The following is a 26,371-nucleotide window of genomic DNA, read 5'->3' as shown; positions in this document are numbered from 1 at the left end:
ATCAGTGTAATCCATGATATTAACCATCCAAAGAAGAAAAATCACACAATTATATGGGTCATAGATCTAAATGTAAAACTTAAAACCATACATATTTTGGAAGACAACATAGAATATCTTTGTTGCCTGGGGTTAGAATTTCTAAGATATGATACCTCAAGCATAACGAATGAAAGAAAAAATAATAAATTTGGAATTTATCAACATTAAAAGCTTTGCTTTATAATATACATTGTAAAGGGAATGAGAAAAAAAACACCCTCCAGCCTTGGGGAGAATATTTGCAAATACAAAGGACTTGCATCCAAAATACATAAAGATCTCTCAAAACTCAACAGAAAGAACAAGCAAGCTACAGAATGGGTAAGAGATTGGAATGGACATTGGACCAGATGATACCCGGACAGTGAGTAAGCACAAGAAGAAATGGTCAACATCCTTAGTCATTACTGAAATGCAAATCAAATCCATGATGAGATATCACCACACACCAGTTAGGATGGCTATAACTTCAAAGAAAAATTGGCAAGTGTTGGGCAAGAAGGAACAGTGGAAATCCTATATGGCTCATGGGAAGGCAGCATCATGGCCACTTAGGAAACCAGTTTCCCGTTTCCCATAAAGCTCAACATATACTTATTATATGGCCGCTCTATCCTACTCCTGCATTATCTACCCAAGAAAAATGAAAACTTAGGAACACACAGAAATCCGTACATGAATGTTCAGAAGAGGATCTATTCGCATTTGCCTCAAAATGGAAACAACCGAAATGTCCTACAAGTGAATGAGTAAACAATGGAATACAACCCAGCAGTGGGGAAAAAAACCTGAACTATTAATACATGTAACTTGGACAAATCTCAAAGACATCACGATGAGGGCTGCCTGGGTGGCTCAGTTAGTTAAGCATCTGACTTCAGTTCAGGTCATGATCCCAGGTCCTGGGAGGGCACCCCATGTCTGGCTCCTTGCTGAGCGGGGAGTCTGCTTGTCCCTCTACCCCTCTCCCATTCATGCTCCCTCTCTCTTTCTCTCTCAAATAAATAGATCAATAAAATCTTTGGGAAAAAAAAAAAAGATGCCATGAGGAGTGAAAGAAGCCACTATCAAAAAACATGTATTACTTTGTTTATAAAACAACCTTGACAGGACAAAACTATAGGGATGGAGAGAAAATCAGTGGGTGCCTGTGTGGTAATTCCACACAGAGGAATTGGAATAGTGGTGGAATTGAGGACAGAAGGACAGCCTGAGGGGCACCTGGGTGGCTTAGTCAGTTAAGCATCTGACTCTTGGTTTCCGCTCAGGTGGTGATCTCGGGCTCCTGTCATGGAGGCTCCCGTCAGACTCCTCCGTTCAGTGTGGAGTGCTGGGTATTCTCTCTTCCGCTCCCTCTACCCCTCCCCCTGCTTGTGTGCTTTCTCTCTCTTTCTAATAAAATAAAATAAAATAAAATAAAATAAAATAAAATAAAATAAAATCTTGTTAAAAAAAGGATAGCCTGAGAGAATTTGGGGGAGTTGGAACTGTTTTGTATCAGAGTACGGTATGATTTTGTGAATGTACACCTGTGTTAGAATTTAGGGAACTGTATACCCCAAACAGTCAATTTTAATGTATGATAATTTAAAAAATAAAAAAAAGAGAGAAAATAAAAGACAACAAAGCATCGTCAAAGGTGAAAACCACTACTAGCTTCTCCCAATTATCTATGTGTTGTCCCCTAAACACATAAAATCCTATATTTTCCTTCCCACTATGTTTTTATTTATTCATTTAACACACACTGGTGTACCACCTAATATAAGCCAAGTGATTTATAAATAATAATGTAGGAATTCTAACTGATGGGAAGAACTCAAGACAAGCAGTCCCTTCTCCTGTGGGATTTTTCCATGAGGAAAATTTTCTTATCAATATATTTATAATGCTGAAAATAGTATCAAAGCAATGCATGGAGAACAGAGCTGTTTTCCTACAACAGCATCCTGACAAGGGGAAGGTAGATTTTAGAGATATGAAAAGTGACCTGAGGTTCAAGGTAGCTTCTAGAGATACAGAAACAGAGCTGAGGTTGAGTGACAGGCCCAACATTGCGCAGCACTTTAGAGTTAAAACACAGCTCTTCAGATTCCCAGGGCTAGGGCTTCAAATCCATTCCAAAACATTTTGTGCTAATGTTGCAATATGTTTCAAGAATCCTAAAATTGTTCAGACCTCTGTTCTAGTTATTCCATTTCTGGGAATCTAAGGACATATCGTGAAATGTGGGCACATCTTTATGCAAAAGACGTTTAGTGTGGTGTTATTTACAGCAGTTAAAATCTGGAAGTCTAGACTCAAGATATAAGGAAAACCGTGTATGCAAAGGCCTAACTTTATCAACATTTACAAGCAGCATAATTATTTGGAAGCATGTTGGAAACAATGTTAAATGAAAAGAATAGGATCTAAAATTTTACACATAAAATAATCCTAACTGAGGAGCACCTGGGTGGTTTAGTGATTTGATTATCTGACTTTTGGTTTCAGCTCAGGGCATGATCTCAGGGTCGTAAGATCGATCAAGTCCTAAGTCGGGCTCTGCATGGAGTCTCCTTGAGATTCTTCCCCTTCCTATTCCCTCTCCCCTGCTCCTCCCCCTGCTTGTGCTCTCTCTCTCTCTCTCTCTCAAATCTATCTATTTAAAAAAACAATCCTACCTATATTTTTAAAAGACAGTTCTCAAGAAAGACCATGCAAATACCAATGATGAAAGGAAACACTGGTATAAGGTCTGTTTCAATAACATTAAAAATGTACCCAATGGGGTGCCTGGGTGGCTCAGTGGGTTAAGCCTCTGCCTTTGGCTCAGGTCATGATCTCAGGGTCCTGGGATCGAGCCCTGCATCGGGCTCTCTGCTCAGCGGGGAGCCTGCTTCCCCCTCTGTCTCTGCCTGCCTCTCTACCTACTTGTGATCTCTCTATCAAATAAATAAAATCTTAAAAAACAAATGTACCCCAACCTTCTCCAAAGAAGACATACAGATGGCCAAAAAGCACATGAAAAGATGCTCAGCATAATTAGGCATTAGGGAAATACAAATCTAAACCACCATGAGCTACCACTCCAGCGGCACTAGGATGGCAACAATAGCAACAATAACAAGGGAAAATGACAAGGACTGGCAACGATGTGGGGCAATTGGAACCCTTGGGCGTCGCTGGTGAGGATGCAGAGTGGTGCCGTTGCTGTCGCAGACTGTTCGGCTGTCTCTCACAAAGCTGAGCACAAATTTGCTGAATGACCCCACAAACCTACCGCGGGGAATACACCCAGGGAACCGAAAGTGGGTGTCCAAGCAGGTGCTCGTCCTAGCGGCACTATTCACGGTTGCCAAAGGGTGGAGCCAGCCCAGGTGTTCATCAACTTTACAAAGTATGTTTACGAAGTGTGGCGTGTCCATGCCAATGAGAAGGGAACACGACTCAGCCATAAAAAGGAATGGACTAGCTTTTAAAATGGGAGGGGAAATAAAGAAATAGTGCAAAATGTACAGTGCCACAGGGATATGCCCAGCAAACATTGTGCTGGGTGAAGAAGCTGGACATGGGGGGCCACAGATGGCATGATGTCATTTAGTGAATGTCCCAAACAGACAAAACCAAGGCCAGAGAGTGGACTGGTGGCTGCCAGGAACAAGGAGGCTGGGGAGGGGCAGGGAGTGACTGCTTGGTGGGGACGGGACTCCCTGTCAGGGTGATAAGCGTGTACTGGATCAGGATGGGGTGACGGTGGCAGGGCACTTTGGGTGTACAAAATATCACTAATGGTAACTGTCTCACGTGTATTTTACCAAAATTAAAAATAAATACGTAAACCTTGTCACACCACTTCTACTAGAAGGTTATTCTAAAGATAAAATCATGAATGTGGCCAGGATTTTACAAGACAGTGTTCACTGTGGAAGTATCATTGCTATTATAAACAATGGCAGAAGTTTGAAATCACCCAAATGCCTAACGAATGGGGCTCAGTTAAATGAACAAAGACTGACACTGGAAGGCAGTGTAATTACTAAAACTTCTGCTATAGAAGTTTAATGACAAGATGTTAGTAGAAGTCAAAGTGAGAACAATTTATCTCCTTCTCTCCAAAGTCTGTGTGTGATGTGTGTAGATGAATATCCCACGTAAACACACACACACACACACACATACACACAGAATGAAAGGGATCTATATCAAAATAGTAACAGGGACTAGTTCTGGTGGAATTACATACAATTTTAATTTTCTCAATAAGAAAGTAATAAGTACTAACAATTGTTCACTAAGTATCTTGTGAAATATTAGGTACTGTTCTAAGTTATCTATCTGTGCATCAAATCATTTAATTCTCATAAAGACCCTATGAACAAAGTTAACCCAATTCTTCAAGGGTACACAGCCAGTGAGAGTCAGAGGAGAGGCTGGGATTCCAACCCAGGGACTGTACCTGGAAAGCCTGAGGTCCTAACCATGATACTCTAAGATCATTTTGTTTAACCCATAGATTCTAAGCTTTTATGATGGTCACATCACATTATAAAAGGGAAAAAAGTATTTGAAAAAAAATAACCTAACTATAAATTTTAAGACCTGTCATTGTTGTAGGAAAGGAATATAGATATTTAAAAATTCTATTTGTCTAGATTTTTCAAATTTCCTTTAAGGAATATGAATTGCTTTTAAAATGAAAAGGGGGAAAAAAATCTCTCCAATAAGGTTAGACAAAGCACGATGTCAGTTTTAAAGTTATGTCCAAAAGGACAAGTCCAAGGACCCTGAAGACTCCAGCCCTGAAGCAGCCAACTCTTTGTGGACCAGAGGCATGAGGGGGCAGTCAGAGGCAGGGGGAGGGCCCAGCAGAGGGAGGGAGGGGCTAGAGACAGGAGGTGGGAGCCAGTGGGAGTCCGCTTGTGAACTCGGAAGGTGGGGACAAAAGAAGGGGCCCTCCACACCCTGGGTAGCAAAGAATCTCCATTCTTACCTTGCAGGGTCTCCTCATGCTCTCTTTCCAGGACTCTTCTCTGTTCATCTAGCTTCTCTCCAAGCTCTAGCTTCCTGTCCTCCTCCTCCTGGGGACAGGAAGTAGCCCCCAGCATGAGAATGAGCAGATTCAATGCAGCCCCTCTTATTCACACACTAGCCCCTGGAGCTTCGTAGAGGTTGGTGATTAGAGTCCCATCCCATCATCTGAGCGATGGGAATGACCTGAGCTCAGAGTGGGCACAAGACCATCAGGACACAGCAGGTGTCGCTGACTGCCTTCTTTAGATCTTAGAAGGGGGCTCCCAGAGAGCTGTCTAGGTGGGAGGAATGTAGGAGTCTTCTAATCTTGATGCCCACTCCAGGCAGGAAGTCTTTCTACTGTGTTAGCGTTTACCGATCTTGCACTGCATACAATGAATATAATGAATTATATGCAAGCAATTACAAATATTTATTCAAAAGATAAAGAACTTCCTTCTTGATAAAGGCATAAGAGGTAGTTAGAACACCAAAATCCAAAGGTGGTCCTCATTCTGGCATAGGGCAAGGTTGGCTGAGCAAGAGGAAGAGAGAAGGGTTGTGTGTCACCTGGTCTCACCTGTTGTGTCCATTTCTTCCTGTCCTCTTCGTGTTGCAGGAGAATTCTGGTTATCTCCTTCTGGTACTCCTCAGCCTCCTCAGATGCGCAGAGCTGGATGGCTGGGGCTACGGGTGAGGAAGCAAAAAATTCACACAGAGCCGGGGTGAGGCCAGGGTCTTCCCTATGGGAAGCCAGGGCGAAGGGGTGAGAACTCCAGGCTCCACCTCAAGAATGGTGTCAGTTGGGAGCAACCTCCAGTGGCAGCCACTCACATCTCTCTGGCTTTGGAGACACTCCTCAGTGTGGGGGCCAGTGGTCTCATTCTGCCCCCTATGATCTGCAGCAGAGCTGGTAACTCACAGGACGGACTCAGCCCATAACAGTGCTCTTTGCTCACACAAATATCTAAAGTAAAAAAAGGGGGGCACCTGGTTGGCTTAGTCAGTTAAGCATCTGCCTTCAGCTCAGGTCATGATCCCGGGGTCCTGGGATCGAGTCCCGCACTGGGGTCCCTGCTCAGTGGGGAGTCTGCTCCTCCTCCTCCCTGGGTCCCCAACTTTGGCTTTCACTCTCTCTCTCTCTCAAATAAATAAATAAAACCTTTTAAAAAATGATTTAAAAAAAAGTTGCCAAGGCTTAATAACTGGGCAACTTTTACTTCATACACAGACTTCTAAGTTTTCTTGAAGAAGCTGAAGGCCTGGCAGTGTGTACCTTCACGCCAACCAGGACCCAAAGCCGAAGCACAGCTGTCTCCTGCTTCATCCAGGATGGGGCTCTGCTGTTTGCCACAGACCTTGCCTGTCTCTCCTGAGGGACCACTTCACCACTCACTTTGCCTGCTGGGACCTGTGAGTATCTGAGTGTGGGACCCCTGATCTTTAGCATCCCCCCCACCAAAATGGAGGCAGAGGGGCTGCTGTGAGTGGGAAGCAGATGCAAACAGGAAGTCTAGCCCTTGCTTATGGAAAATCCAGAAACGGGCCCTGCCGATGCCACTCTGAGTCCAACAGGCTCTGGGTGTGCCCTAAGGTTTGACCCACCCTCTCTGAGCCTCAGTTACCCAATATGGGAAATCGAGATAATAGTAACACCTAGCCCACAGGACTGTGGAGATGATCAAATCAGGAAATGATGGCGACAGAAATAACACCAACAAGGTAAGGCATACTGAGAGCTTACTGTGCCCAGGAACATGCCAGCCCTGTTTCAGGGGCCACATAGGGAGCACTCAGTCCTCACAACAACCCAGTGTGGTGAGGACTATGTTTGTCCCCATTTCACAGAAGAGGAAACTGACGGACAGAGAAGTTACGCAACTGGCCCAGGATCACACCATTCATAGTCGGGGCCCGGCCTGGAACCTGCACAGTCTGATCCCATGGCAAGACCTCCTGATGGCCACCTCACCCTGCCTGCTGATGCACACAGAGCAGGAAGCATCATGCCAGGCATTTAGAAATAGCTCGATAAATGTGCTGCTTTGTTTACTGAATGCTCTCTGGAGAATCATTATTGCTCCCGACAACCATTAGAGGGGTGGCGTCACGGATGTAGTTGGCATTGTCATTAATGGTCATATTATTTTTGCAGAGCACCAGAGACAGAGGTGGCAAAGAGCATGAGGAAAAAGCTGAGGAGTGGGGCTGCTAGCCAGGAAGCCAGCCCTGGGCTGCCTGTCAGGTTGGAGGGAGCAAGTCAGTGCCCTGGGTCCTGGGGGACAGCCGTGGTCAATTTCAGAAAACCCCAGACTCTTACAAACCATTGGGCTCAGAGTCCCAAACGTTGGTCCACAAGACCAGTACCTGGACTAGCCCTGGCCAGAGAGAGGCTTTGAACAAAGACAGACCATCACCACCAGGACGGAGTCTTCAACCCCACTCCCAGAGACTCTTGTTGAGCTGGTCTGCAGCAGGGCCCCAGAATGTGTATCTTTGAAGTTCCCCCAGCTAATTCTTGTGCACAGGCAGATTACAGAACCTCTGAATTCGGGTCCAGTTGCTTATCTGGTACTTAAACGTCGTCTACAATGGCCCCGCCAGTCTCCAGTCTGTAACTGAACCCTTTCAGAGATGGAGAGCTCATTTTATTACTAGGTAGCTCTGGCGGTTTTAAATCATCAATCACACAAAACATCCTTTGAGATTGAACTGAATTCTGCCTGCCTGTTTTTGCCACCTTGAGGCCTTTGTACTGACCCTCTGGGTCACACTGAACAAGGCTTATCTTTCTTCTCTCTGAGGGCACTGCAGACTTGGGGAGACCTGTTGTGTTTTATTGCAGCATCTTCTTTCCAGGTAGAACATCCTTTGCTCCTTTAAGTCCTCCTTACAGTACTGGGTTCCAGATTCCTCACCAGCCTGATCTGTCTCCACTGTTCTCCCTCCAATTTTTCTGGATTCTCCTGAAAAGGTACTTTCCAGAAAAAAACTCAGCACCCCAGGTGTGGTATCAGTAGCCAGGAAGAGGCAAGTACAAGTCAGGAGTATCACCTCCTTGATTTTAGACATGATACTGTTATTAATGTAACCTACCTAAGATCTCATGAGATAATTAAATAGCTGTATCAGCTTTGTTGATTATAAAGTAGGAAACCTCATGGAGGGTAGGGAGGGCATTTATGAGGCTGGCTACTCACCTGTATCCCCATTGAGGGGACCTAGTTCCTGTGGCTCTGGTCTGAGTGGCTGATCTGGTTTTTGGCGCCTCTGGAAGAAATGAGACAACAATGAGGTAAAGGTAGAGGGTAGGAAGTCAGTGTAAGGATGGATGCTATAGTAGGATCCTTCCAAAGGCAAGACAGGACCAACATCCAGCTATGCCAGACCTTGCCTTGGATATAGTTACTTAGGCTGCCTCCCTCACTAGCCAAAGGCAGCACTCCCTCTGTGGGAAAGGGTTCCCCGAGTAGGATTTCTCATCATCACCAGGGAAACCCTCAGTGGGGAGTTTGCTGCTGGTTGACCTCTCCTTAGATTCTCGTGGTTTGTGCCATCATCCATGAGGCCCTCCCCACCTCTTCCTTCTTCCAGCCTTGGCCAGACCTTTTGCTATTACTCTCAACCCAATTACAGCTGAAACTTTCCAAACTCTAGTTCAGAGACAATTACCCTTTCCTCTCAGGAACTATGGTTACCATGTCTTCTTTCCAAGTTCCCTGTATTTGGGGCAAAGCATCAGAACACCAAGCCGTGGGGTGGAGGGTAGGGAGCACCTGGGTGGCTCAGTCGGTTAAGCATCCAACTCTTGGTTTAGGCTCAGGTCATGATCTCAGGGTCCTGGAATTGAGCCCGGTGTCACTCTATGCTCAGCTCAAGAGTCTGCTTGTCCCTCTCCCTCCCCTTCTGCTCCTCCCCCTGCTTGTACTCTCCATCTCTCTCTCTCAAAAGAGTCAATAAATTCTTGAGGAAGAAGAAGAAGGGGGAGGAGGAGGAGGAGAAGAAGAAGAAGAAGGATGATGATGATGAGGAGGAGGAGGAGGAAAAGGAGAAGTCTAGGCCATGGTTCTACCATGCTTATTAGAAGGGTGTTTTGCCAACGATAAGGAGGTAGTGGTATCTCCCTTGACAGCTGGGGGTAAGACACCATACTCATGATGTACTAGGCACTATGATGTCTTATCCACACTACCTTAGCTGATCTTCAAAATGATCCTGGGAAATAGGAATATCTGCAATTTACAGAAGAGGAGGCTGGGGCTAAGGGAGGTGAGGACTCAGTCAAGGTGGTTAGTGAATAACTGGCAGAGTCAAGGGCTTGAGCCATACCTATGGGCTTTTTCACCAACCTGGGCCAGTACTAGTTGAATCTGTTTAAAGTAGGAAACTGATGCCAAAGGGCTAAATCCCAAAGCAGAGTCAGTGGTTCCCAGATTTTTGAGTTTTGTAAATAATATATATTTTTTAAGATTTTATTTATTTATTTGACAGACAGAGATCACAAGTAGGCAGAGAGACAGGCAGAGAGGGAGGAGGAAGCAGGCTCGGGGCTTGATCCCAGGACCCTGAGATCATGACCTGAGCTGAAGGCAGAGGCTTTAACCCACTGAGCCACCCAGGCGCCCCGTAAATAATATTTTTTAATAGGAGAGTTGATATGGGTTGACCACCAAGGATTCTGAGAACATTATCTGCAGACTAACACCATCATTTCATAAAACAGAGGACCTTCTCTAACCTAAAATACAGTAAGGAAAGCTCAAGACACCCTTCCAGGAAAGGGGAACTGACATCCTTACCCAATGTTATACACACACTTAAACCTTTAATTTTCTCATTTTACCCCAGATAGGCAGAAAGTCAGCCAAGGCCTGACACTAGCCACTGGACCAGAATCTGGGATTAAAAAATATAAATTAAGCCATTCTGTAACTTCTAAAGATGTTCTTGGATGTCTTTTTAAAATATATAACATCACTTTTTTTTTCTTTTTGAAGATTTTATTCATTTATTTGAGAGAGCAGAGCAGGGGGAAGAGGCAGAGGAAGAAGGGACTCCTTGCCAAGCCGGGGGCCCAATGTGGGGCTCGATCCCAGGACCCTGGGACCATGACCTGACTGAAGGCAGACGCTCAACCAACTGAGCCACCCAGACATCTCAAAATGTTCCTGAATGTTAACTAGACTTACTGTGGTGATCACTTCATAATATATGCATACACTGAATCATTGTTGTACACTTGAAACTAATGTAATGTTTATATTGTCAACTATCCCTTTAAAAAAAAAAGATGCTCTTAAAAAAATGAAAAAAAAATTCTAGATCTCATTTTAAGAAACACTTAAAAGGGGCACCTGGGTGGCTCAGTCTGCTGAGCATCAGACTCTTGCTTTCAGCTCAGGAGATGGATCAGGCTCCGGGCTGTTGGGATTCCACACTGGGGGTGGAGTCTCCTTAAGATTCTCTCCCTCCCTCTGCCCCCTACCTCCCTCCCTCTCTAAAAGGAAAAAAAAAAAAGAAAAGAAAAGAAAAAAAAAAGTGAGAGATACTTAAAAAAAAAAATAAGCCAGCCTGTGGAAAGGGTATGAAAATGTTCAATTAACTATACTTCTTACTCTGGTCACAGATTTTTAAACATCAGTTATCGCATACAATTATTAACAATTTCCTCAGCTCAAGAATGATTGAGCTGCTGCTAGAAAGCATGCTTCTGGTTGGGGAAGGAAGGTAAGTCAAGGGCAGGCTTCTACAACCTTCTGTTCCTGCCCCACAGTGCCTGGCACAGAGCGTGGTGCAGCGGGAGCCCCTGGCAGATGGAACAAGACACCGTGCCTTCCCACTGGCCCTCGGGGGCCAGTATCCCTGACATTCAAGGTCTCCTTCCACCCGGTGAAGGGTGAAGACCTGAAGAGTTGGCTCTCTCCGCCCACGAGAGAGGGGATGACTGGCCCAGGCCCAAGTCAGGGAAATTGTCAAAGCAAGTCTGGGGAAGTGAAAGGAGCCAACCTTTGTACCCCGGGGTTTTGGAAGGAGGGAGATCAATAGTTGTCTCATTCCCCATTGCCACCACTGGTTACACTAACCTGGGGGTGTTTTCATGGGACTGAGAATTCCCGAATTCTGGTCCCAGCTCTTCTACAACCTTGAACAAATCTCTTCCCTCCTCTGGGTTCCTGCTCCCTCCTTTGCTAGGTATAGGGTCAAGAAAGTCTTAGTGGATCCCCGTGGTGGAGGTCAGCCTCTGACCTCTGCTCCTCTTTGTAGTACTCACATCCAAGTTTATCACCGGAAACCCAGGGAGGCAGGACATGGGGACACTGTGCCTAGATGGCAAACTCAACATTAGAACCAGGTCTCAGCACAGTAGAGACAGGAGCAGTGTGGTTAAGAACCCTGGGATTCCAGGGGTGCCTGGATAGCTCAGCTGGTTAAGCATCCAGGTCTTGGTTTTGGCTTAGGTCATGATCTTGGGGCTGTGGGATCAATCCCCAAGTCAGGCTCTGGGCTCAGCATGGACTCTGCTTTTCTGCCTCTGCCCCTCCCTATCTCTAAAATAAATAAATAAATAAAAACTAAAAAAGGGAAAAAAAAAAAAAAAAGAACTCTGGGATTCTAGAATCACCCACACCAGGATTCACATCCTAAATTTAACAATGTGTGACAGCATGGCCTCTCCGAGCCTGGGTTTCCTCAGGTGATCATTTTAAGGATTAGATGGGATAATGGCCCTAGAGTGTCTGGCATATTCTGAGAGCTCAAAGATTGCCCGAGTTTATTACGCTCTGTCTGGAAAGCAGGGAAAGAACAAAGGCCCTGTAGTGCTTTGGTAGGTCTCCCTGAGACTGGCCTGAAGTAAGATCATTGAGCTCATGAAAGACTGTCTTCTGCCAGATCACCACCACAGAAAGATGAAAAATTCTCCGCCACTGGACCACAGGCAGGCCGGGACCCTGTGCTCGAGTCCCCAGATCCTGTCGAAATGACTCCCAGGATTACAGCTTCCAGCGACGTCCAAGACTTATCACCGGATGCCTGGGTGGCTCAGTGAAGCGGTCAGACGGTCAGTGAAGCGTCTGCCTTCAGCTCAGGTGATGATCCCAGGGTCCTGGGATAAAGTTCTTCCTTGGGCTCCTTGCTTGGTGAGGAGTCTGCTTCTCCCCTCTGTCTGCTGGCTTCTCCCCCTCCTTGTACTCATGCTCTTTCCACTTATATGACTTAAAAAAAAAAGACTCCCCATCATCTGTCCTCAGGCGAACATCCTCTTTTCTCCCTATTTCTTTAATAAATATTTGTAAACATCTCCCTCCAATTGTAGTAGTAGTAATAATAGATCTATTTATTAATTACTGGAACATTACAAAAACTTCCTTATGTTGTACTTTTTCAAATGTATTATGAGCCTTTACGATACGGCATTAAGTGTGCTGTAGCTACATTAATTTGACGGACTCAAATATTACATCTTTGTGAACGAGTTCAATCGTTTAACAATCTGCATGAATACTTCATTTATTTCCATTTCTTAATTTCCAAATTATGCTTTCACTAATCACTTGCTGATTTATATGATTTTTTTACCCATCCAAAACCACCGGCTTTACCCTCTGTAAAGGTTCTACCCGTGAATGCACCCACTGTTGGCGCACGATAAGGACCGTTTCACGGCAGCCCTGCCAACAGGGACTAACTAGTATTACTTCTTTAAAAAAATTGGCAAATTTGCTAGACCCAAACCAAACAAGCCTGTTGTACTCCTGGCCCCAGTGGGCACATCCCTGTGTTCGAGGCCATCCCAAGGCATTCATCCCAGTATGACGCACGCTCCATGGTTCCATAGGCTTCCAGACTGAGCACCTGTCACGTTTCCTCTCTGTCTCTCCCCAGCACTGAGTTAGTCCCCAGCAGCTCTGTGCCTGGGCGCCTGCTTGGACACCCATGTGGGGATCTACCTGGTTTCCTATGTTTCTCCAACGAGGCCAAGGGGCTCCTTGAGGACAGGGACCATGTTTGAAACCCATGTTTGGATTTGTCCCAGCGTCTGCTATGATGCCCAGAACACTATTTCTAGGAATGTGGTCTCTAGATCTCCTGTATTAGAACCTCCTGGAATCTTTGCTTTACACAGCCTCCGGCGCCCAGTTCTAGACCCACAGGATCCAAGGGTGGTGGGTGTGCCGGGGAGCTCTAATCGGCCAGTCTGTGCAGGCAGCTCTGATGCTCACAGGAGCCTAAGGACACGTAGCCCAGAGCTGAGCAGGAATTGATGAGCACATGGAAAATCCGCAGGCTGGGGCTCGGGCAGCTCCCTCCTCAGAGGCCACTGAGCAGAGATCACCCTGTGGTGGGAGAGGACAGGAGCTGGGAGACAGACACAAGAATTTCCCCTTCCAAAAGCAGAGCAGGGAGGCCCAGGGCTGGCATCCGGACTGAGCTCTGGAAAAGGGATAGCAGGGTCAGTGGGGTTTCCTGAGTCAACAGAAACTGGGAGAAGACAGCGAAAGGGGGGCAGCTGGCAGCACAGGATGTAGGGAGAACTCAGGACTGAGGGAGACACCAGGAGACCCGGGTTCCAGCTTTTTTTTTTTTTTTTTTTAAAGATTTTATTTTATTGATTTGAGAGAGAGAGACAGTGAGAGAGAGAATGAGCGAGGAGAAGGTCAGAGAGCGAAGCAGACTCCCCATGGAGCTGGGAGCCTGATGTGGGACTCGATCCCGGGACTCCAGGATCACGCCCTGAGCCGGAGGCAGTCGTCCAACCAACTGCGCCACCCAGGCGTCCCGGGTTCCAGCTTTTCTATGAGACTTTAGGCAAGTCCCTTGCCTGCGCTGGACCTCAATTTCTATATCTGCCACACGTCAGGGTCGGAACAGGTGTTCTGTTCATTCTTCCGAAAGCCAGGACAGCCCTTCCACTATGGAGGCCAGAAACAGCACCCTTGTATCTTGGTAACACACACCCAGTTCTGGTCCAGCCCAGGCCAGAGCCCTGCTTTGAGTCCAACCTGAAACGAACCTGGTCTGCGGCAGGATGTGGCTGCCAGTTATGGGTGCAGAGTCTGGGCAGAGTAGGAGTGTGGTGGCCAGAGCTGTGGAGAAGCCAGATGAGCTTACATCGAGTCCAGTGAGACCCCCAAGGATATGCTTCTCTAACAATTGACAAACTGGAATGCATCCAAATGGAGCTGACAACACGTGGAAGGAGCCCCAAACCAGATTACAGGAGCTACTGTTAACAATCGTTGGTCAGCCTCAAGAACAGGCAAGAAAACCTGGCTGCTGCCTTCAAATCTCTGCCTTCAAATCTCGTGAGGCAGAAGCTGCTAGTGTGTGGTCCGCAGCCTCGGAGGGCAGGCTTGTGGTTAAGGACTAGAAGTTCCAAGAAGTTTCAGTTCAACATGAAGTAGAATTTCAGAACCATCCCAGACAGAGATAGGCTGCCTTACCCTAGAGTTGGGGGTTTGGTGGTGATAATGAGTTCTCCGTCACTGATAGCATGCAAGAAAGGCAAATTTCATTTTGCAGGTTGGATGGAGTGATCACAGAGAACCTTCACCTCCAACAGTCTGTAATTCTATACAGCATCTTTGATGTTCAGCAAGTTAAGCCCTCTGGTAAGCATAAAGTTCAGGTGGTGTGTGAAAGCCACCAGCATGAACACGACCTCGGAGGGCTCTGTTGAATGTTCTCCAGGTTGTGGTACTTTGGGGTGAATTTCCAGAGTCCTGTACTAAAGCCTTTGGGGTAGACGCCTCAATTTTCCTTAAACTGTGAGCTGCACCAGGCAACGGTGAGTAAGGCAGAAGCCGCTCAGACAGAAGCTGCCCAGCCATTCCTTATGTTGGGGCCCCTGCTAGGATGGGAGTCAGGAGCAGCCCTGAGCATGGCCAGGCTTTCCTGACCACACGTGGTCTCACCTTGCTGTAGGGACCATCACTCCATGCTTTCCAAGGGCCTTCGGGCTTCGTGTATTTCTGAGTGAGTGGTATCAGTCAGAGTGGTCCTCATTATTTCTGCTTCGCTTAGAGAATTTAGTAATCAGAGGCCCCGTAAGCATTATCTAGCTCTTGGGTGCCTGGGTGGCTCAGTTGGTTAAACATCTGCCTTTGTTTGGCTCAGGTCATGATCCCAGGGTCCTGGGATTGAGCCCCACATTAGGCTCCCTGCTCCACAGGGAGTCTGCTTCTCCCTCTGCCCCTCCTCCTGGTCATTCTCTCAATCTCTCTCTCTAATAATAAATAAATAAAATTTTCAAAAAAAAAAAAAAGTCACTACTTCCTTTCCTATCCCCTGGTTTCCCTCAGCCACAGAGTTCTATCACACCCATTCTGGTTGAGAAATGCTTCCTGGGACCCAGAAGGCAGGGTTGGAAGGATTCCTAAGACTGTTTATTCCAATCCCCGCTTCCTATTTCCAGATGGAGAAACTGAGGCCCGGAGGTGGGATGGATAACACTTGTCAGAAGCCACAAAGCAGGGAAGCAGAGCCCTAATGAGAATCCAGATTCAAGGGGGGGCCTGGAGGCCCTTCCATTTCCTTTATGCATACACCAGATTGATCCCCATAGCCAAAGCTGAGAGGACAGACCAGATCTGGGGTCTCAGGGGAGTCAGGTCACACCCCTGTGCTGTAGCAGAGCTGCCTTTCCGGTGTCTAGACTCAGCGTGGGTGGGGCCCACACCAGTAGTTTCAGAATCTTAACAACCCCCAGGCAGAGCCTATTGGCTGAATGGAGAGGCAGGAAGGAGGGGTGGGGTGGTGCAGAGGCCCAGAGGGCCCCCTCCAGAAGGGGGAGGAAAGGCAGGGCCTAAATGTCCAGAGCTGTTGAGAAATACGAGCATTCACACCCAAATCACAGAGGCGCTGTTGGAAGATCACTGTAAAGACACAGGTCTCAGCTTCCCTATCTCTAAGTCGGACGGGCAGAAACATTTCGCCCAAGGAATGCCTGAATTTGATTTCATTTTCACCGTGCTGGGGACACTGAAGATTTAGTTCACCTCATTCATGTTTCAGCATGTGGTGTCATGCCCTGGGACAGACCAGCGTGGCTAGGAGATCAGGGTGGCCTAACGGTTGGAGGGCCAGCCTGCACCCCTGCGTTCCGCTGCGGGGCACCGCGGGTTCTCGGAACACCTGTGAGGCCCCCAGCGCTCCCCAGGAAGGGCCGGATGTGGTCTCTAGTGCTTCTATCTGATCAACTGAGAAGTGAGATCTCAGAGGAGGACAGAACCACTTCCCTCTTCAGCACCAGCCCGGAGAGGTCTTGGTGGACAATGCGGGAGGCCTTGAGCATGGGGCCCAGCCCTGTTCACAGACAGTGAGAGAAAGGCTTTCCAATGCACGATATCCCTTGTCTTTCTCCCCAGAGCCCACGTTTTCCTGTCCGCTACAAGCTTCTTCGGGTGTCCACAGTTCTGGTCAGCTTTGAGGGCCTGGAGTTGGCAAAGGCCCTCAGCACCAAGTCTAGCATTTGGGTCCGCCTGAGACCCTGAGGGAGTGAGACAGAGAATGAAGTCAGCAGCCGAGGCAGAGGAAGAGACAAGCCGAGGGCTGAGATAATATGTCAGATGTCCACCGCCCTCTCCAACCCAATGGCAAACTCCCACGTGGGGGTCTAGAGTCAAAATTCGGGCTTGCAGGGCGCCTGGGTGGCTCAGTGGGTTAAAATCTGGGCCTGCCACTTGCTGTGTGACCTTGGGAAAGTACCTGACCCTCTCCTGGCTATGGTTTCTTCTTCTCTGTGGCCTGGACTTGGGCAATTGAGGATACATCGGAGTCCTTCTAGTGCTGACATGCTTCGGATGTAGGGGAAGGGGCAGAGTGAGGTCATCCTGCCACCTCATCCTGTATCAGTCCCGTCAGGCTCGTTTGCTCAGGGCAGAGCCGGGCAGATGATCTGACACTCAGCTGTCAACCCCTGAGTGAAGAGAGCTTCCCCAGAGGACAAGAAAAGAGGCGCCCTTGCTCAGGAGGACCCGGGTAGGTGTCCTGAGCCCTTCCCACCACCCCCTGTTCTCAAGCAGCCCCTGTGGGGAGGCAGTAATTGCCTGGAGTGGTGGTGGGGGTGACGGGGAGTCAGTAGCTCCCCCTGCCCCAGGTTATAGGCACGGGGTCCCACACCCCCGCAACCGCACTGCCCACAGCGAAGCACGCATTAGCGAGGACAGCCGTGCCTCCCCGGGGATCTCAGGGCATGTCATCTGTAACAGGGACACACTGGAAGCCAGCTGCATGTCTGTCGTGGGGCCTGCCTCCACACACGAAGGTACACAAGGTCACGCACAAGTCTCAACCATGGAGGACATTTTGCCTACAAAGTTAGAAAGGCATGGAGTAGAACATGGATATGCAAAATAAGTCTTTTTTCTCGGTACATCAATGCACACAAATGAACAGAGAAAAGCCCCTAGAAAAGCACAGACAGCCGGCACTTGTCATTTCTAGAGAAAGGACAAAGACTGTTGTAGCCAAGGAGGGGGAGATTTAGTATTACCCAAATTCTTAGAATTTTTTAAACAGGGATATATTCATGTTTTACTTGTGCGCAAAGGATTAACAACAAGAAGACATACCTCTCTTGAAACCTAAAATCAGCCAAGGCAGTTATTTTACAGATGAGGACGTCAAGGCCCAGGGGGAGGACCTCCTAGCTCAGATCCCCAGCCAGTGAGCGGCAGAGGCTAGAGTCAGAGCGAGGCTGACTCCCAGGGCGGCACTTTACCCCACGGGAGCTGGGGCTGGTGGCCGAAAAAGCCTCTTGGCCTTGCCCAAGCACCTCTTTGCTTGCCATGCTCCCTACTCTTCTGGGGGCAGCCATGGGTCCAAACGGGAGGCCTTGGGGTTTTTGCTGCCCACTTTGACTGACGGTGGAGGGCGAGAGCAGGGGTTGGGAGTCATTAACCTGAAGATGTACAAGTTTCCCAGTGCTGCTGTAACAAATTACCCCTGAGTTGGAGCCGTAAAACAGAAATGGGTTCTCTCACAGTTCTGGAGGCTAGGAGTCCAAAATCAAGGTGTCGGGAGAGTTGGTTCCTTCTGGGGGTTCTGAGGGGGAATCTGTTTGATCCCTCTCTCCTCTGGCGGGTGCCACAAATCCTTGGTGTTTCTTGGCTTGGGCGTCTGCAGCACTCTGAGCTCTGCTTCTGTTATCAGATGGCCTTCACCCTGTCCAACTTGTCCTATTATTATGAGGACAACAGTCATTGGATGAAGGCCCACTGTAATCCAGTAGGACCTCATCTTAACTGGATTCCATCTCCTAAAAAACCCATTTTCAAATAAGGTCACATTCATAGATTCTCGGTGTACCTGAGTTTTAGTGGGGTGTGCATTTTACCCACCCCAGTACAGACAACTTTTCTAATGTCAAGGCTACATCCTAAAGGAGTAGGCAGTGGGTAGGGTTGGGGGAGCCGTGGAGAAGTGGCAAGGAGGTCTACAGGTTCCTCCTATACTCAGTGTTCAGTGGGGGAGAGGGAGAAGTGGAAGTAGGTCAGGCTGTACATCAGTTATCTGGGGGAAAGCCTGGACGTGGGATGGATGTTTTATGTATTGTAAGGCATTTGGCCTAGATGTTCTGGAAGATTCAGGTTTGAAAATAAAGTGACAAGATAAACGATTCCTAGGGATTAAAATTCACCTGGCAAGAGAAGCAGGATGACTTGTCTTCAGGTAATGGACAGATTTAGATCTACACATGCTAAAGATGGATGGGCTTTTTTTTTTTTTCTTGCTCCTACTGTCTGCCCATGCCGGGCTCACAGGAGCTCCTCCTCCCCCACCTGTGGGTCCTGCTGTCCCTGGTAGTCCAGCAGGGCTCACAAGGTTCTGAGGGTGGAGGACGCTGAGGGGACAAATATGGGAACCCATGTGCCCCCAAGATGTCAGAGCCAGAACTTGGGCCAACCATCAGGCTCTCCCTTTTACTGGGGGGGAGGGTTGTCTCTACAATTTTCAAGTTTCTTTTTTGAACATGCATGTTCACGAATGTTATATGAAGGCCTTTGAGAACCCCCTTGCCAGGCAGATTTCAGGCTGTTGTTTACTAGCTGATCTGTGAACGCTGAGAGATCAGGAGGCAGTGCCTCCCCTCTTAGGACCATCACCAACTTAACTTCCATAGCAGCCTGCTTCTGGGCAAGTAATGTGAAGTTTTATCTTTTCTGCCCTCTTTACAACAAAAAGGACATGAAGCATGGGCCCCAAACTCAGCATCCAATTGAGGCAAAGATGGAAGTCTTTAGGTGTTGGGGGACATATCCTACCCTTGGGGGACCTACACTAGCCACCTGGGAATTCAACTACAAAGGAAAAGAACAGAATTAAAACTGCTTACTTGTGCAGAAAATGTGTTGCCAAAGACTGTGTCTCTAAGGCAAGGATTATCGTAAAGTTTTCTTTTTTTTTTTTTAAAGATTTAAAAAAATTTTTTTATTTATTTGACAGAGGTCACAAGTAGGCATAGAGGCAGGCAGAGAGAGAGATGGGGAAGCAGGCTCCCTGCTGAGCAGAGAGCCCGATGCGGGGCTTGATCCCAAGACTCTGGGATCATGACCTGAGCCAAAGGCAGAGGTTTTACCCACTGAGCCACACAGGTGCTCCATCATAAAGTTTTCTAATAGTCTTGGGCCACTGGTACAGATGTCCTCTTATACAATAGAAATCTGGATTTCAACCTCACAAGATTTTCAGAGTGCCTGTATATGGAAGCTGATACTGGATTTAGCTGGGATGATTTTATGGGTTGGGCAAAAATCACGAGCTCAGAGGCTACATACACACCATTGTCTCCATGATGCTTGGGGGACAGGGCTCAGGGCCCAGGAAATTCAGCTTCCTCTCAAGTTCTTCAACTGCCCAACCCTTGGCAAACCAAGCTGAAAGGTCAGATTTACCCTGTTCTATCGCTCAGGTGTCAGGAGCCCAGACTTGCCTCTATTCCACTCACCCCCACACAACTGTCTAGCCCTACCCCGCCAACCCTCAAAGCCCAGCCAAGAGGCCAGCTCTCCCAGGAGGCCTTCCCTCAGCCCCTCTGCTCCCCTCTGAGCTCAGAGCCACCCCTCCCCCACCCATTAGGATGAAAACCCGAGGATGCTTATGAAGAATGAGGGTAGGAGTGGGGAATGCAAACAACCAAGGGTCCAAACCAGTTACACAAGCCATGGAGCATGCACAGAATATTAGATGGACATTGAAAGTCGTGTTTCCATGGCCTGTGTGAGAAGAAGGCCTCCAGCAAAATATTAACTAGAATATAACCTCTTTAAAATATAGTCCCAATCATGTAAAAATAGTCACCCTTATGTATATTATATATATATATATATATATGAATGACACTGAAATGTACATAGAGGCTATATCTTAATGGTGATTTTTAAACTTCTTGTATTTTCCTAAGCTCTGAAATTTTGCCTTAAATATTATAATAATCAGAATTAGATTTTTTCTTTTTTTAAAAAAATGTTTGTCATTTATTTGATAGAGAGAGTACAAGCAGGCAGAATAGAGCAGGTGGAGGTCGAGGCAGAAGCAGGCTCCCCGAGGAGCAAGGAGCCCCATGTTGGACTCAATCCCAAGACCCAGGATCATGACCTGAGCCGAAGGCAGACACTTAACTCACTGAGCACCCAGGCCCCCCAGAATTAGATTTCTTAAGTCGAATCCTAAATATTTACTAGTCCGGGGCTCGCATCCCCCCTTCTAGTCTTGCCAAAATGTCACCTGACTTCTGCTTGAACTCCTCTGGAGATGGGGATCTTGCTACCTTTCTTCCTCATGAGAAGTAGAATTTGGCTTCCTTTAGCTTCACCGGCCACAATTCTGCCTTCTGGAACAACAGAGAACAAGGTTGCTCCCCACGTCCCCTTGGCAACCCTTCAGAGGTTCAAAGGCAACAGCCAGGCTCCAGGCTTCATGTCCCCAACCCCAAGGACATTAATATCCCCCTGTCTCCCACATCCCTGTTTGCTTTCGCTGGGCACGATCCAGGCAGTGATGTCCGTGAAGTATGATTACGTCTCCCTCTGGCCTCACCCACATGACCTCTTATCAAGGGCATGCCGCTTCCCAGTCAGTGTACCAGGGGCTCTGCTGCATGCCTTCTTTCAACTAATCTTTAGAGCAACCCTATGACCCAGGAGCTAATCTCACACCTCTCTCACAGATGAGGAAACTGAAGCATGGAGGAGCCAAGTCCTGTCCACAGCCACTTAACGGAGTGCGACTGAGCTAAGACTGAAGCAGCACCCAACACCCAGCCCGCTGTGCACAGGGAGAAAATGAACGCAGGACCCCGGCTCTAGAGCCTACCCCTTCAGTGTCCATGGTTTGTTTTGGAATTCCGTGTGCCCCTGCGGGCCTCTTCAGGTCATTCTCTTCTGCATCCCTACCTCGCTCGCTGGCCTGCTACCCAGAATTGCTCCTGAAAGGCTCCTGAAAGACTGACCCACTGAGAACCCGTTGCCTGAGGCCCAGCTGTGGGAGCTGTGGGAGCTGTGCTGAGCGGGTTCTCCCACTCTCTGCTCTGGGCTGTGGTGCTGCGGCCAGAGCCAAAGTCCTGGGGGCTGCGGAGTTCCGACACCACACCAGGTACACACACAGGGGGTTGACCATGAGGTACTAGGTGACCCTCCCCGCCCGGCTCAGGGGGCCCTGTAAGCTACTGGGGATGGAAGGCCCCTCTGGACTCCCATGTCATTCCTATAACCAAGTCCACAGCAAATTTCTTTCTTGGCCCCTCCCTCCCTCAAGTCTTCCTGGGGACATGACCACATCACTCAGGGTCTCAGTCAAGATGGGTTTAGGAAGGACCTGACAGTGCCAATAACTCCTCAGCACTCACCTGCCAGGGATTCCCACCTAAGCACTCATCAGGGTTTCAACTTATCCCAGTAAGGCCCTGACTTAGCCTCAGGTTGGGTCTAAGCCCACCAGGCACAGGAGACTATAGAACTCAGCAAACCCTCTAATCCTTGAACTTGGGAGGACTGAGAGGTCCTAGTGGTCAGGCCTCTGTCCCCAGCTGGGGTAGTCCTCACTGAGCATGCTGGGTTCCTTCCTTGCTGCCAGCCACCTCTACTTTCCTCTGGCTCAGCCCCGGCTCAGGCTCTTCTCTCTGCCTCAATCGGAACTCTTCCTAAACCTTCAACGCTCAGTCAAGGCATCCCCACACCTCTTCTTCCCCCATCCAAGGAGTCTTCCTGTATCTCCCGAGGCTGGGTGAGATACCACTGTTGCACGCCAGCCTGGCCCCTAGCCTGGCTGGTTGGCCCTCACTTGCTCACTCAAATAGTTGGGCAGCACCTAAAGGAGGCGATGAGCACCAGAGGGAGGTGCAGAAGACCAGGCTCAGTTGAACAGCTTTGTCATCAATGGACCCTACAACACTGGACGCATCACTCCTGCCTGAAGCTCTGGGACTTCACCTGTGGTGTGGCAAAGAGCCGGCAGCTCAGCTGAACTTCCGGGGATTTTGTAAGGCCTGTGGGATATGAAAGCTCTCTGCAGAGTCCACTCAGTGTGAGTCATGGCTGCCATGACCTAACCCTTCTGCAGTGTGAGCTCATGTTTGTACATCCCATCCTTGGGGCCCTATATCCCCGAGGGGACTGACAGCTGGTGGGGATGGCCTTGTGAGCTCAGGCCTTGTGGGGTTTGGATGAGAAACTGGGCAGGGGCACAGTCTGGAGGGATGGAAACAGGCGTGAACTTCAAATGAACTGGCTTATAGGTCCTGCCCCACAGGGGCAGGAGCTTGGCATTGCTGGGGCCGGGAAGATATGCCAGACTGCCCTGAGGCAATGGACTGAAAGCTTTAATGCCAAAAGGCTTTGGAATCAATAAGAAGCCACCAGAAGCACAGAGTAGGGATACAGACGAAGAGCACTGGATTAGGGAGCCGGACACCTGGGTTCCACTCTAAGTTACTCTGTGACTTCAGTCAAGACCCTTCCCTTCTCCAGGCCTTATCCTCTGATCTGTGCATCAGCACAGGTGGTACCCGGGGCCCTTTTCCAAGGGGATAGTCTGTGGGGGCTTTACTTGCCCTTCACAGCTTGGGCGGGGGGGTTGTCCAGTTCAGGCTGTGCCAAGGACAGACAGGGACAGCTGGTAAGGCTCTTGGAAGGGCAAGGAGGCAGGGGAACCCATGCTCACTGTGGAAGTGTCAGGCCTGGAATGGAGCCCCTCTTCCAGTCTCCTTCCGACCCTGCCTAGATGGAATTCACTCTTGGCCCACTTTGCAGACAGAGATGTTGACACAGATACAGAGAACACAGAGTCTCAGACCCTTGGGAACCATCCTGCTCATCTCCCTCCCTCTCCATGTAGAGGGAGAAACTGAGGCCCTAAGAGTGGTAAAGGCTTGCTCAAGGTCACTAACATGTTTATGGAGAGCCAGGACTGATGTCCACCCATCGCTGGCTCCATTCCGGGTCTCAAAGCAGGCTCAGCTTTCTCTGCCCACCATCCCTATGAGCCAGCCCTCCGCTTCCACGGCTGTAGGCAAGCCTCAGTTTCCCTGTTGGAGTAAGGGAAGACCAGCAGGAGGGTTTCCCCATCAGAGCTTCGTGAAGTTTTTAGGAATAAAGGAGGAGCCAGAGGCATTGTACTTGGGGTGAAAACTCTTCTCCCTGAACTAGCACAGGGCAGGGAAAGCTTGCATTGGCCCCAGTAAAGCAGGAGAGAGAGAGAGAGAGAGAGGAATTCAAGTTTTATGAAAAATAACTACTTTTGGTTGCAGTGTGGGGCCTCTCTGGGTCTCCGAAGGGACTGCTCATCAAGTTTATGGGACCACCGACTCCCACCTGGCTGAAAAGCAAGGAGTAGTAGGCAGAAGGGTTAGAACTTGAGGGTCCTCCCTTCCCCCTCTGCGCCTCGGGAGTCCCCCCGAGGAAGTTGTTCTCTGACTCCAGGCATCGACTTTCTGTGCTGGTCAGAACCCAAGGGGCACCTGGTCCTACTGTCAGAAACCCGAGTAGAGTCTCCCGGGCCCTAACCCAGCTCCGAGGCCCCTCGGGGGAGGGACAGGAAGGAAAGGAAGGGCAGCAGCAGGCGGTAGATCTCCTCCCTCTTTGGCCCCTCCCAGTACTCCCAGGACAGCCCACACGCACCGGCTCTGGGGCCTGAAGAGGTTTGAGACCAGCGCTTCTCCAAGTTTAAAGCCTGTTGTAATCACCTGGCCATCTCGTTAAAAGGCAGGTTCTAGGTTAGCAGGTCCCGGGCAGAGCCTGAGATTCTGCATTTCAAACAGGTCCCGGGTGGTGCCGCTGCTGTAAATCCGTGGACCACTCTGCTAGTAGCGGCCGCGGAGACTCTGTGCCTCAGAACGGTGGGAAAAGCGGAAGGCCCAGAGAGGTCAAGCCACTTGTCCGTGGCCACACAGCTAGCAGCCCCAGACGGAAGGAAAAGGGCACCTGCCATACAGCCAAACATTTCCCCACTCGGGCAGCCGGAATTAGCTGCGCTTCCCGGGCCCAGCGGCCGTGTTAGTAAACTCGGCTGCCCCGCGCGGCTCAGCCCCCCACGGGCGCCAAGAGCGCCGCCCGGCGGAGCTTTCCCCGCCTCCCTCCGCGCCGGCCTCTCGCCGTCCTCCGCCCGGCACCCCAGGACGACCGGAGGGGGCCGGCGGCGCCAAGAGTCCCTGCGGCGGAGCGGTTCCGCACCCTCCTCCCCTCCCGAGGCAAACTTCGCCGCCGGCGCCCATTACCTTTTTGGGGGCTTTGCAGCAGCTCAGCGTGCTGTGTCCGCAGCCCATCCTCCTCCGGGGACTCTCGGGCGCCGCCTCCTAACTCCGGCGGGGCCCCCCCGGGGGACCCAGCCGTCCCGGCCCCGCTGAACGCTGCGCGCCCGCGGGCCGGGGCTGCCGGCGAGACCCTGAAACTGAACCTGGAAGCGCAGACTTGAGCCGGAGCTGGGGCGGCCGCGCGCCGTAAATACCCGAAGAGCAGGGCCTTCGCGAAGCCCGCGGGGTTCGCGGTGCTGCCTCCCAAGGCAGGTGACCAGCATCTCTGTAAATGATAACGACCTTGGGCCAGGGCAGAAGAGTTCCCTAGGAGCAACGGATGCTTTTCCGGGCCCTCGCCAGAGAAAAGACCTGGAAAAATTTTAAGACAATTACTTAGAGAAAACACAACAGCTACCATTTCTTGAGAGCTGCCGGCTACATTGTACATATTACTTTATTTTTTTTCCATCTCCTTGCAACAAAGATATTATTCCTTACATATTACAGGTTAGGAATGTGAGGCTCAGAAACGTGATTTGCCTAAGCTCACATAACTGGTGAGTACCAGAACCCAACTTTCCAAATAAAACTGGAATTTGTTGAACCTAAGCTTTGAACCACTTCCATACAAATACATTATGATACTTAGTTTAATCGTAATACCTCCTCACTTCTGAGTCAATAGTTCTTTCCAGCTCACAAGCATCTGTAACACTCTGCCTTGGATAAATGTTACCCATTACAACTCATTGGGAAGCAGACAGGCAGATGCAGTGGGAATAAGGGACAGAACATGCCACTGCCTGGGGAAGAGAACTTTCATTTACCCCCACTTTGTCACTACCTGAGGTTTCTGAGAGTGGCAATGCCACAAAACCACACCTAACATTGAAAATCAGTGTGCATGTGTCTCCGTGTGTCTATTAGCAAATGATACCAGGCCAGAGACACTTGGGAAGGTGTGCAAACGTGAAAGGGACTTACAGTCATGAATGAGGAAAGAGTCTGACACTACAAAAGAACTTCCCCCTCCACAGATTATAAAACCAAGTGTAGTGGATTCTAAGGAAGGAAACTAAGAACCTAGCTGATATGAAGTTCTTGGAAGGAAGAATAATATAGGACAGTGGTTTACAAAGTGTGGTCCCCAAATCAGCAGGATCTGGACTACATCCAGATCCTGGATGTAGTCTGGACTACATCCAGATCCAGTTTTGTTAGAAATACAAATTATCAGGCTCCACCCAGACCTACAGATCCTAGACTCTGGGGATGGGGCTCAGGAATCTACAGTTTCACAAGCCAGGCAGGTGATTCTGAGCCCTGCTAAAGTCCGAGAACCACAGCCATAGGATGTGTTAAACAATGAGAAAAGAGTGTTTCCTTAATTTTACAATGTTTATTGAAACCGTGCTCAAGATTTAAAAAGAAATTAAATAAACCAAATAAACCAACAAAGAGAAAAAAACCCAAACAACCTAATTTATATATATATATATATATATATATATATATATGGAGCTTGGTTAAATAAATGAAGATATATCTATAAAAACAGAAAGTTATGTAACCAGTAGAAATACTGATGAGGATGAATTTTTTCAGTTT

The 26,371-nt window shown here is 48.7% G+C and overlaps 1 protein-coding gene across 1 annotated transcript in view; it reads right to left on the bottom strand.

Annotated features, from left to right (window-relative positions):
- CCDC69 (coiled-coil domain containing 69) overlaps window positions 1–24,874 on the bottom strand; it is a 35,844-nt gene extending 10,970 nt beyond the window's left edge. Inside the window, exons 1-4 of the mRNA XM_044231127.1 lie at window positions 24,746–24,874; window positions 8,235–8,304; window positions 5,615–5,721; window positions 5,015–5,102 (exon numbers count right to left, since the gene is read on the bottom strand). Coding sequence (XP_044087062.1) covers window positions 5,015–5,102; window positions 5,615–5,721; window positions 8,235–8,304; window positions 24,746–24,793 — 313 coding nt within the window. The 5' untranslated portion in view covers window positions 24,794–24,874. The remainder of the gene's footprint in view (window positions 1–5,014; window positions 5,103–5,614; window positions 5,722–8,234; window positions 8,305–24,745) is intronic.
- Between the last annotated feature and the right edge of the window lie 1,497 nt (window positions 24,875–26,371).

This window comes from Neovison vison, chromosome 1, assembly GCF_020171115.1.
Source record: "Neovison vison isolate M4711 chromosome 1, ASM_NN_V1, whole genome shotgun sequence".
Lineage (NCBI taxonomy): Eukaryota > Metazoa > Chordata > Mammalia > Carnivora > Mustelidae > Neogale > Neogale vison.
Note: the sequence above shows the minus strand (reverse complement) of the source record. Positions and strands in the feature narration are given on the sequence as shown.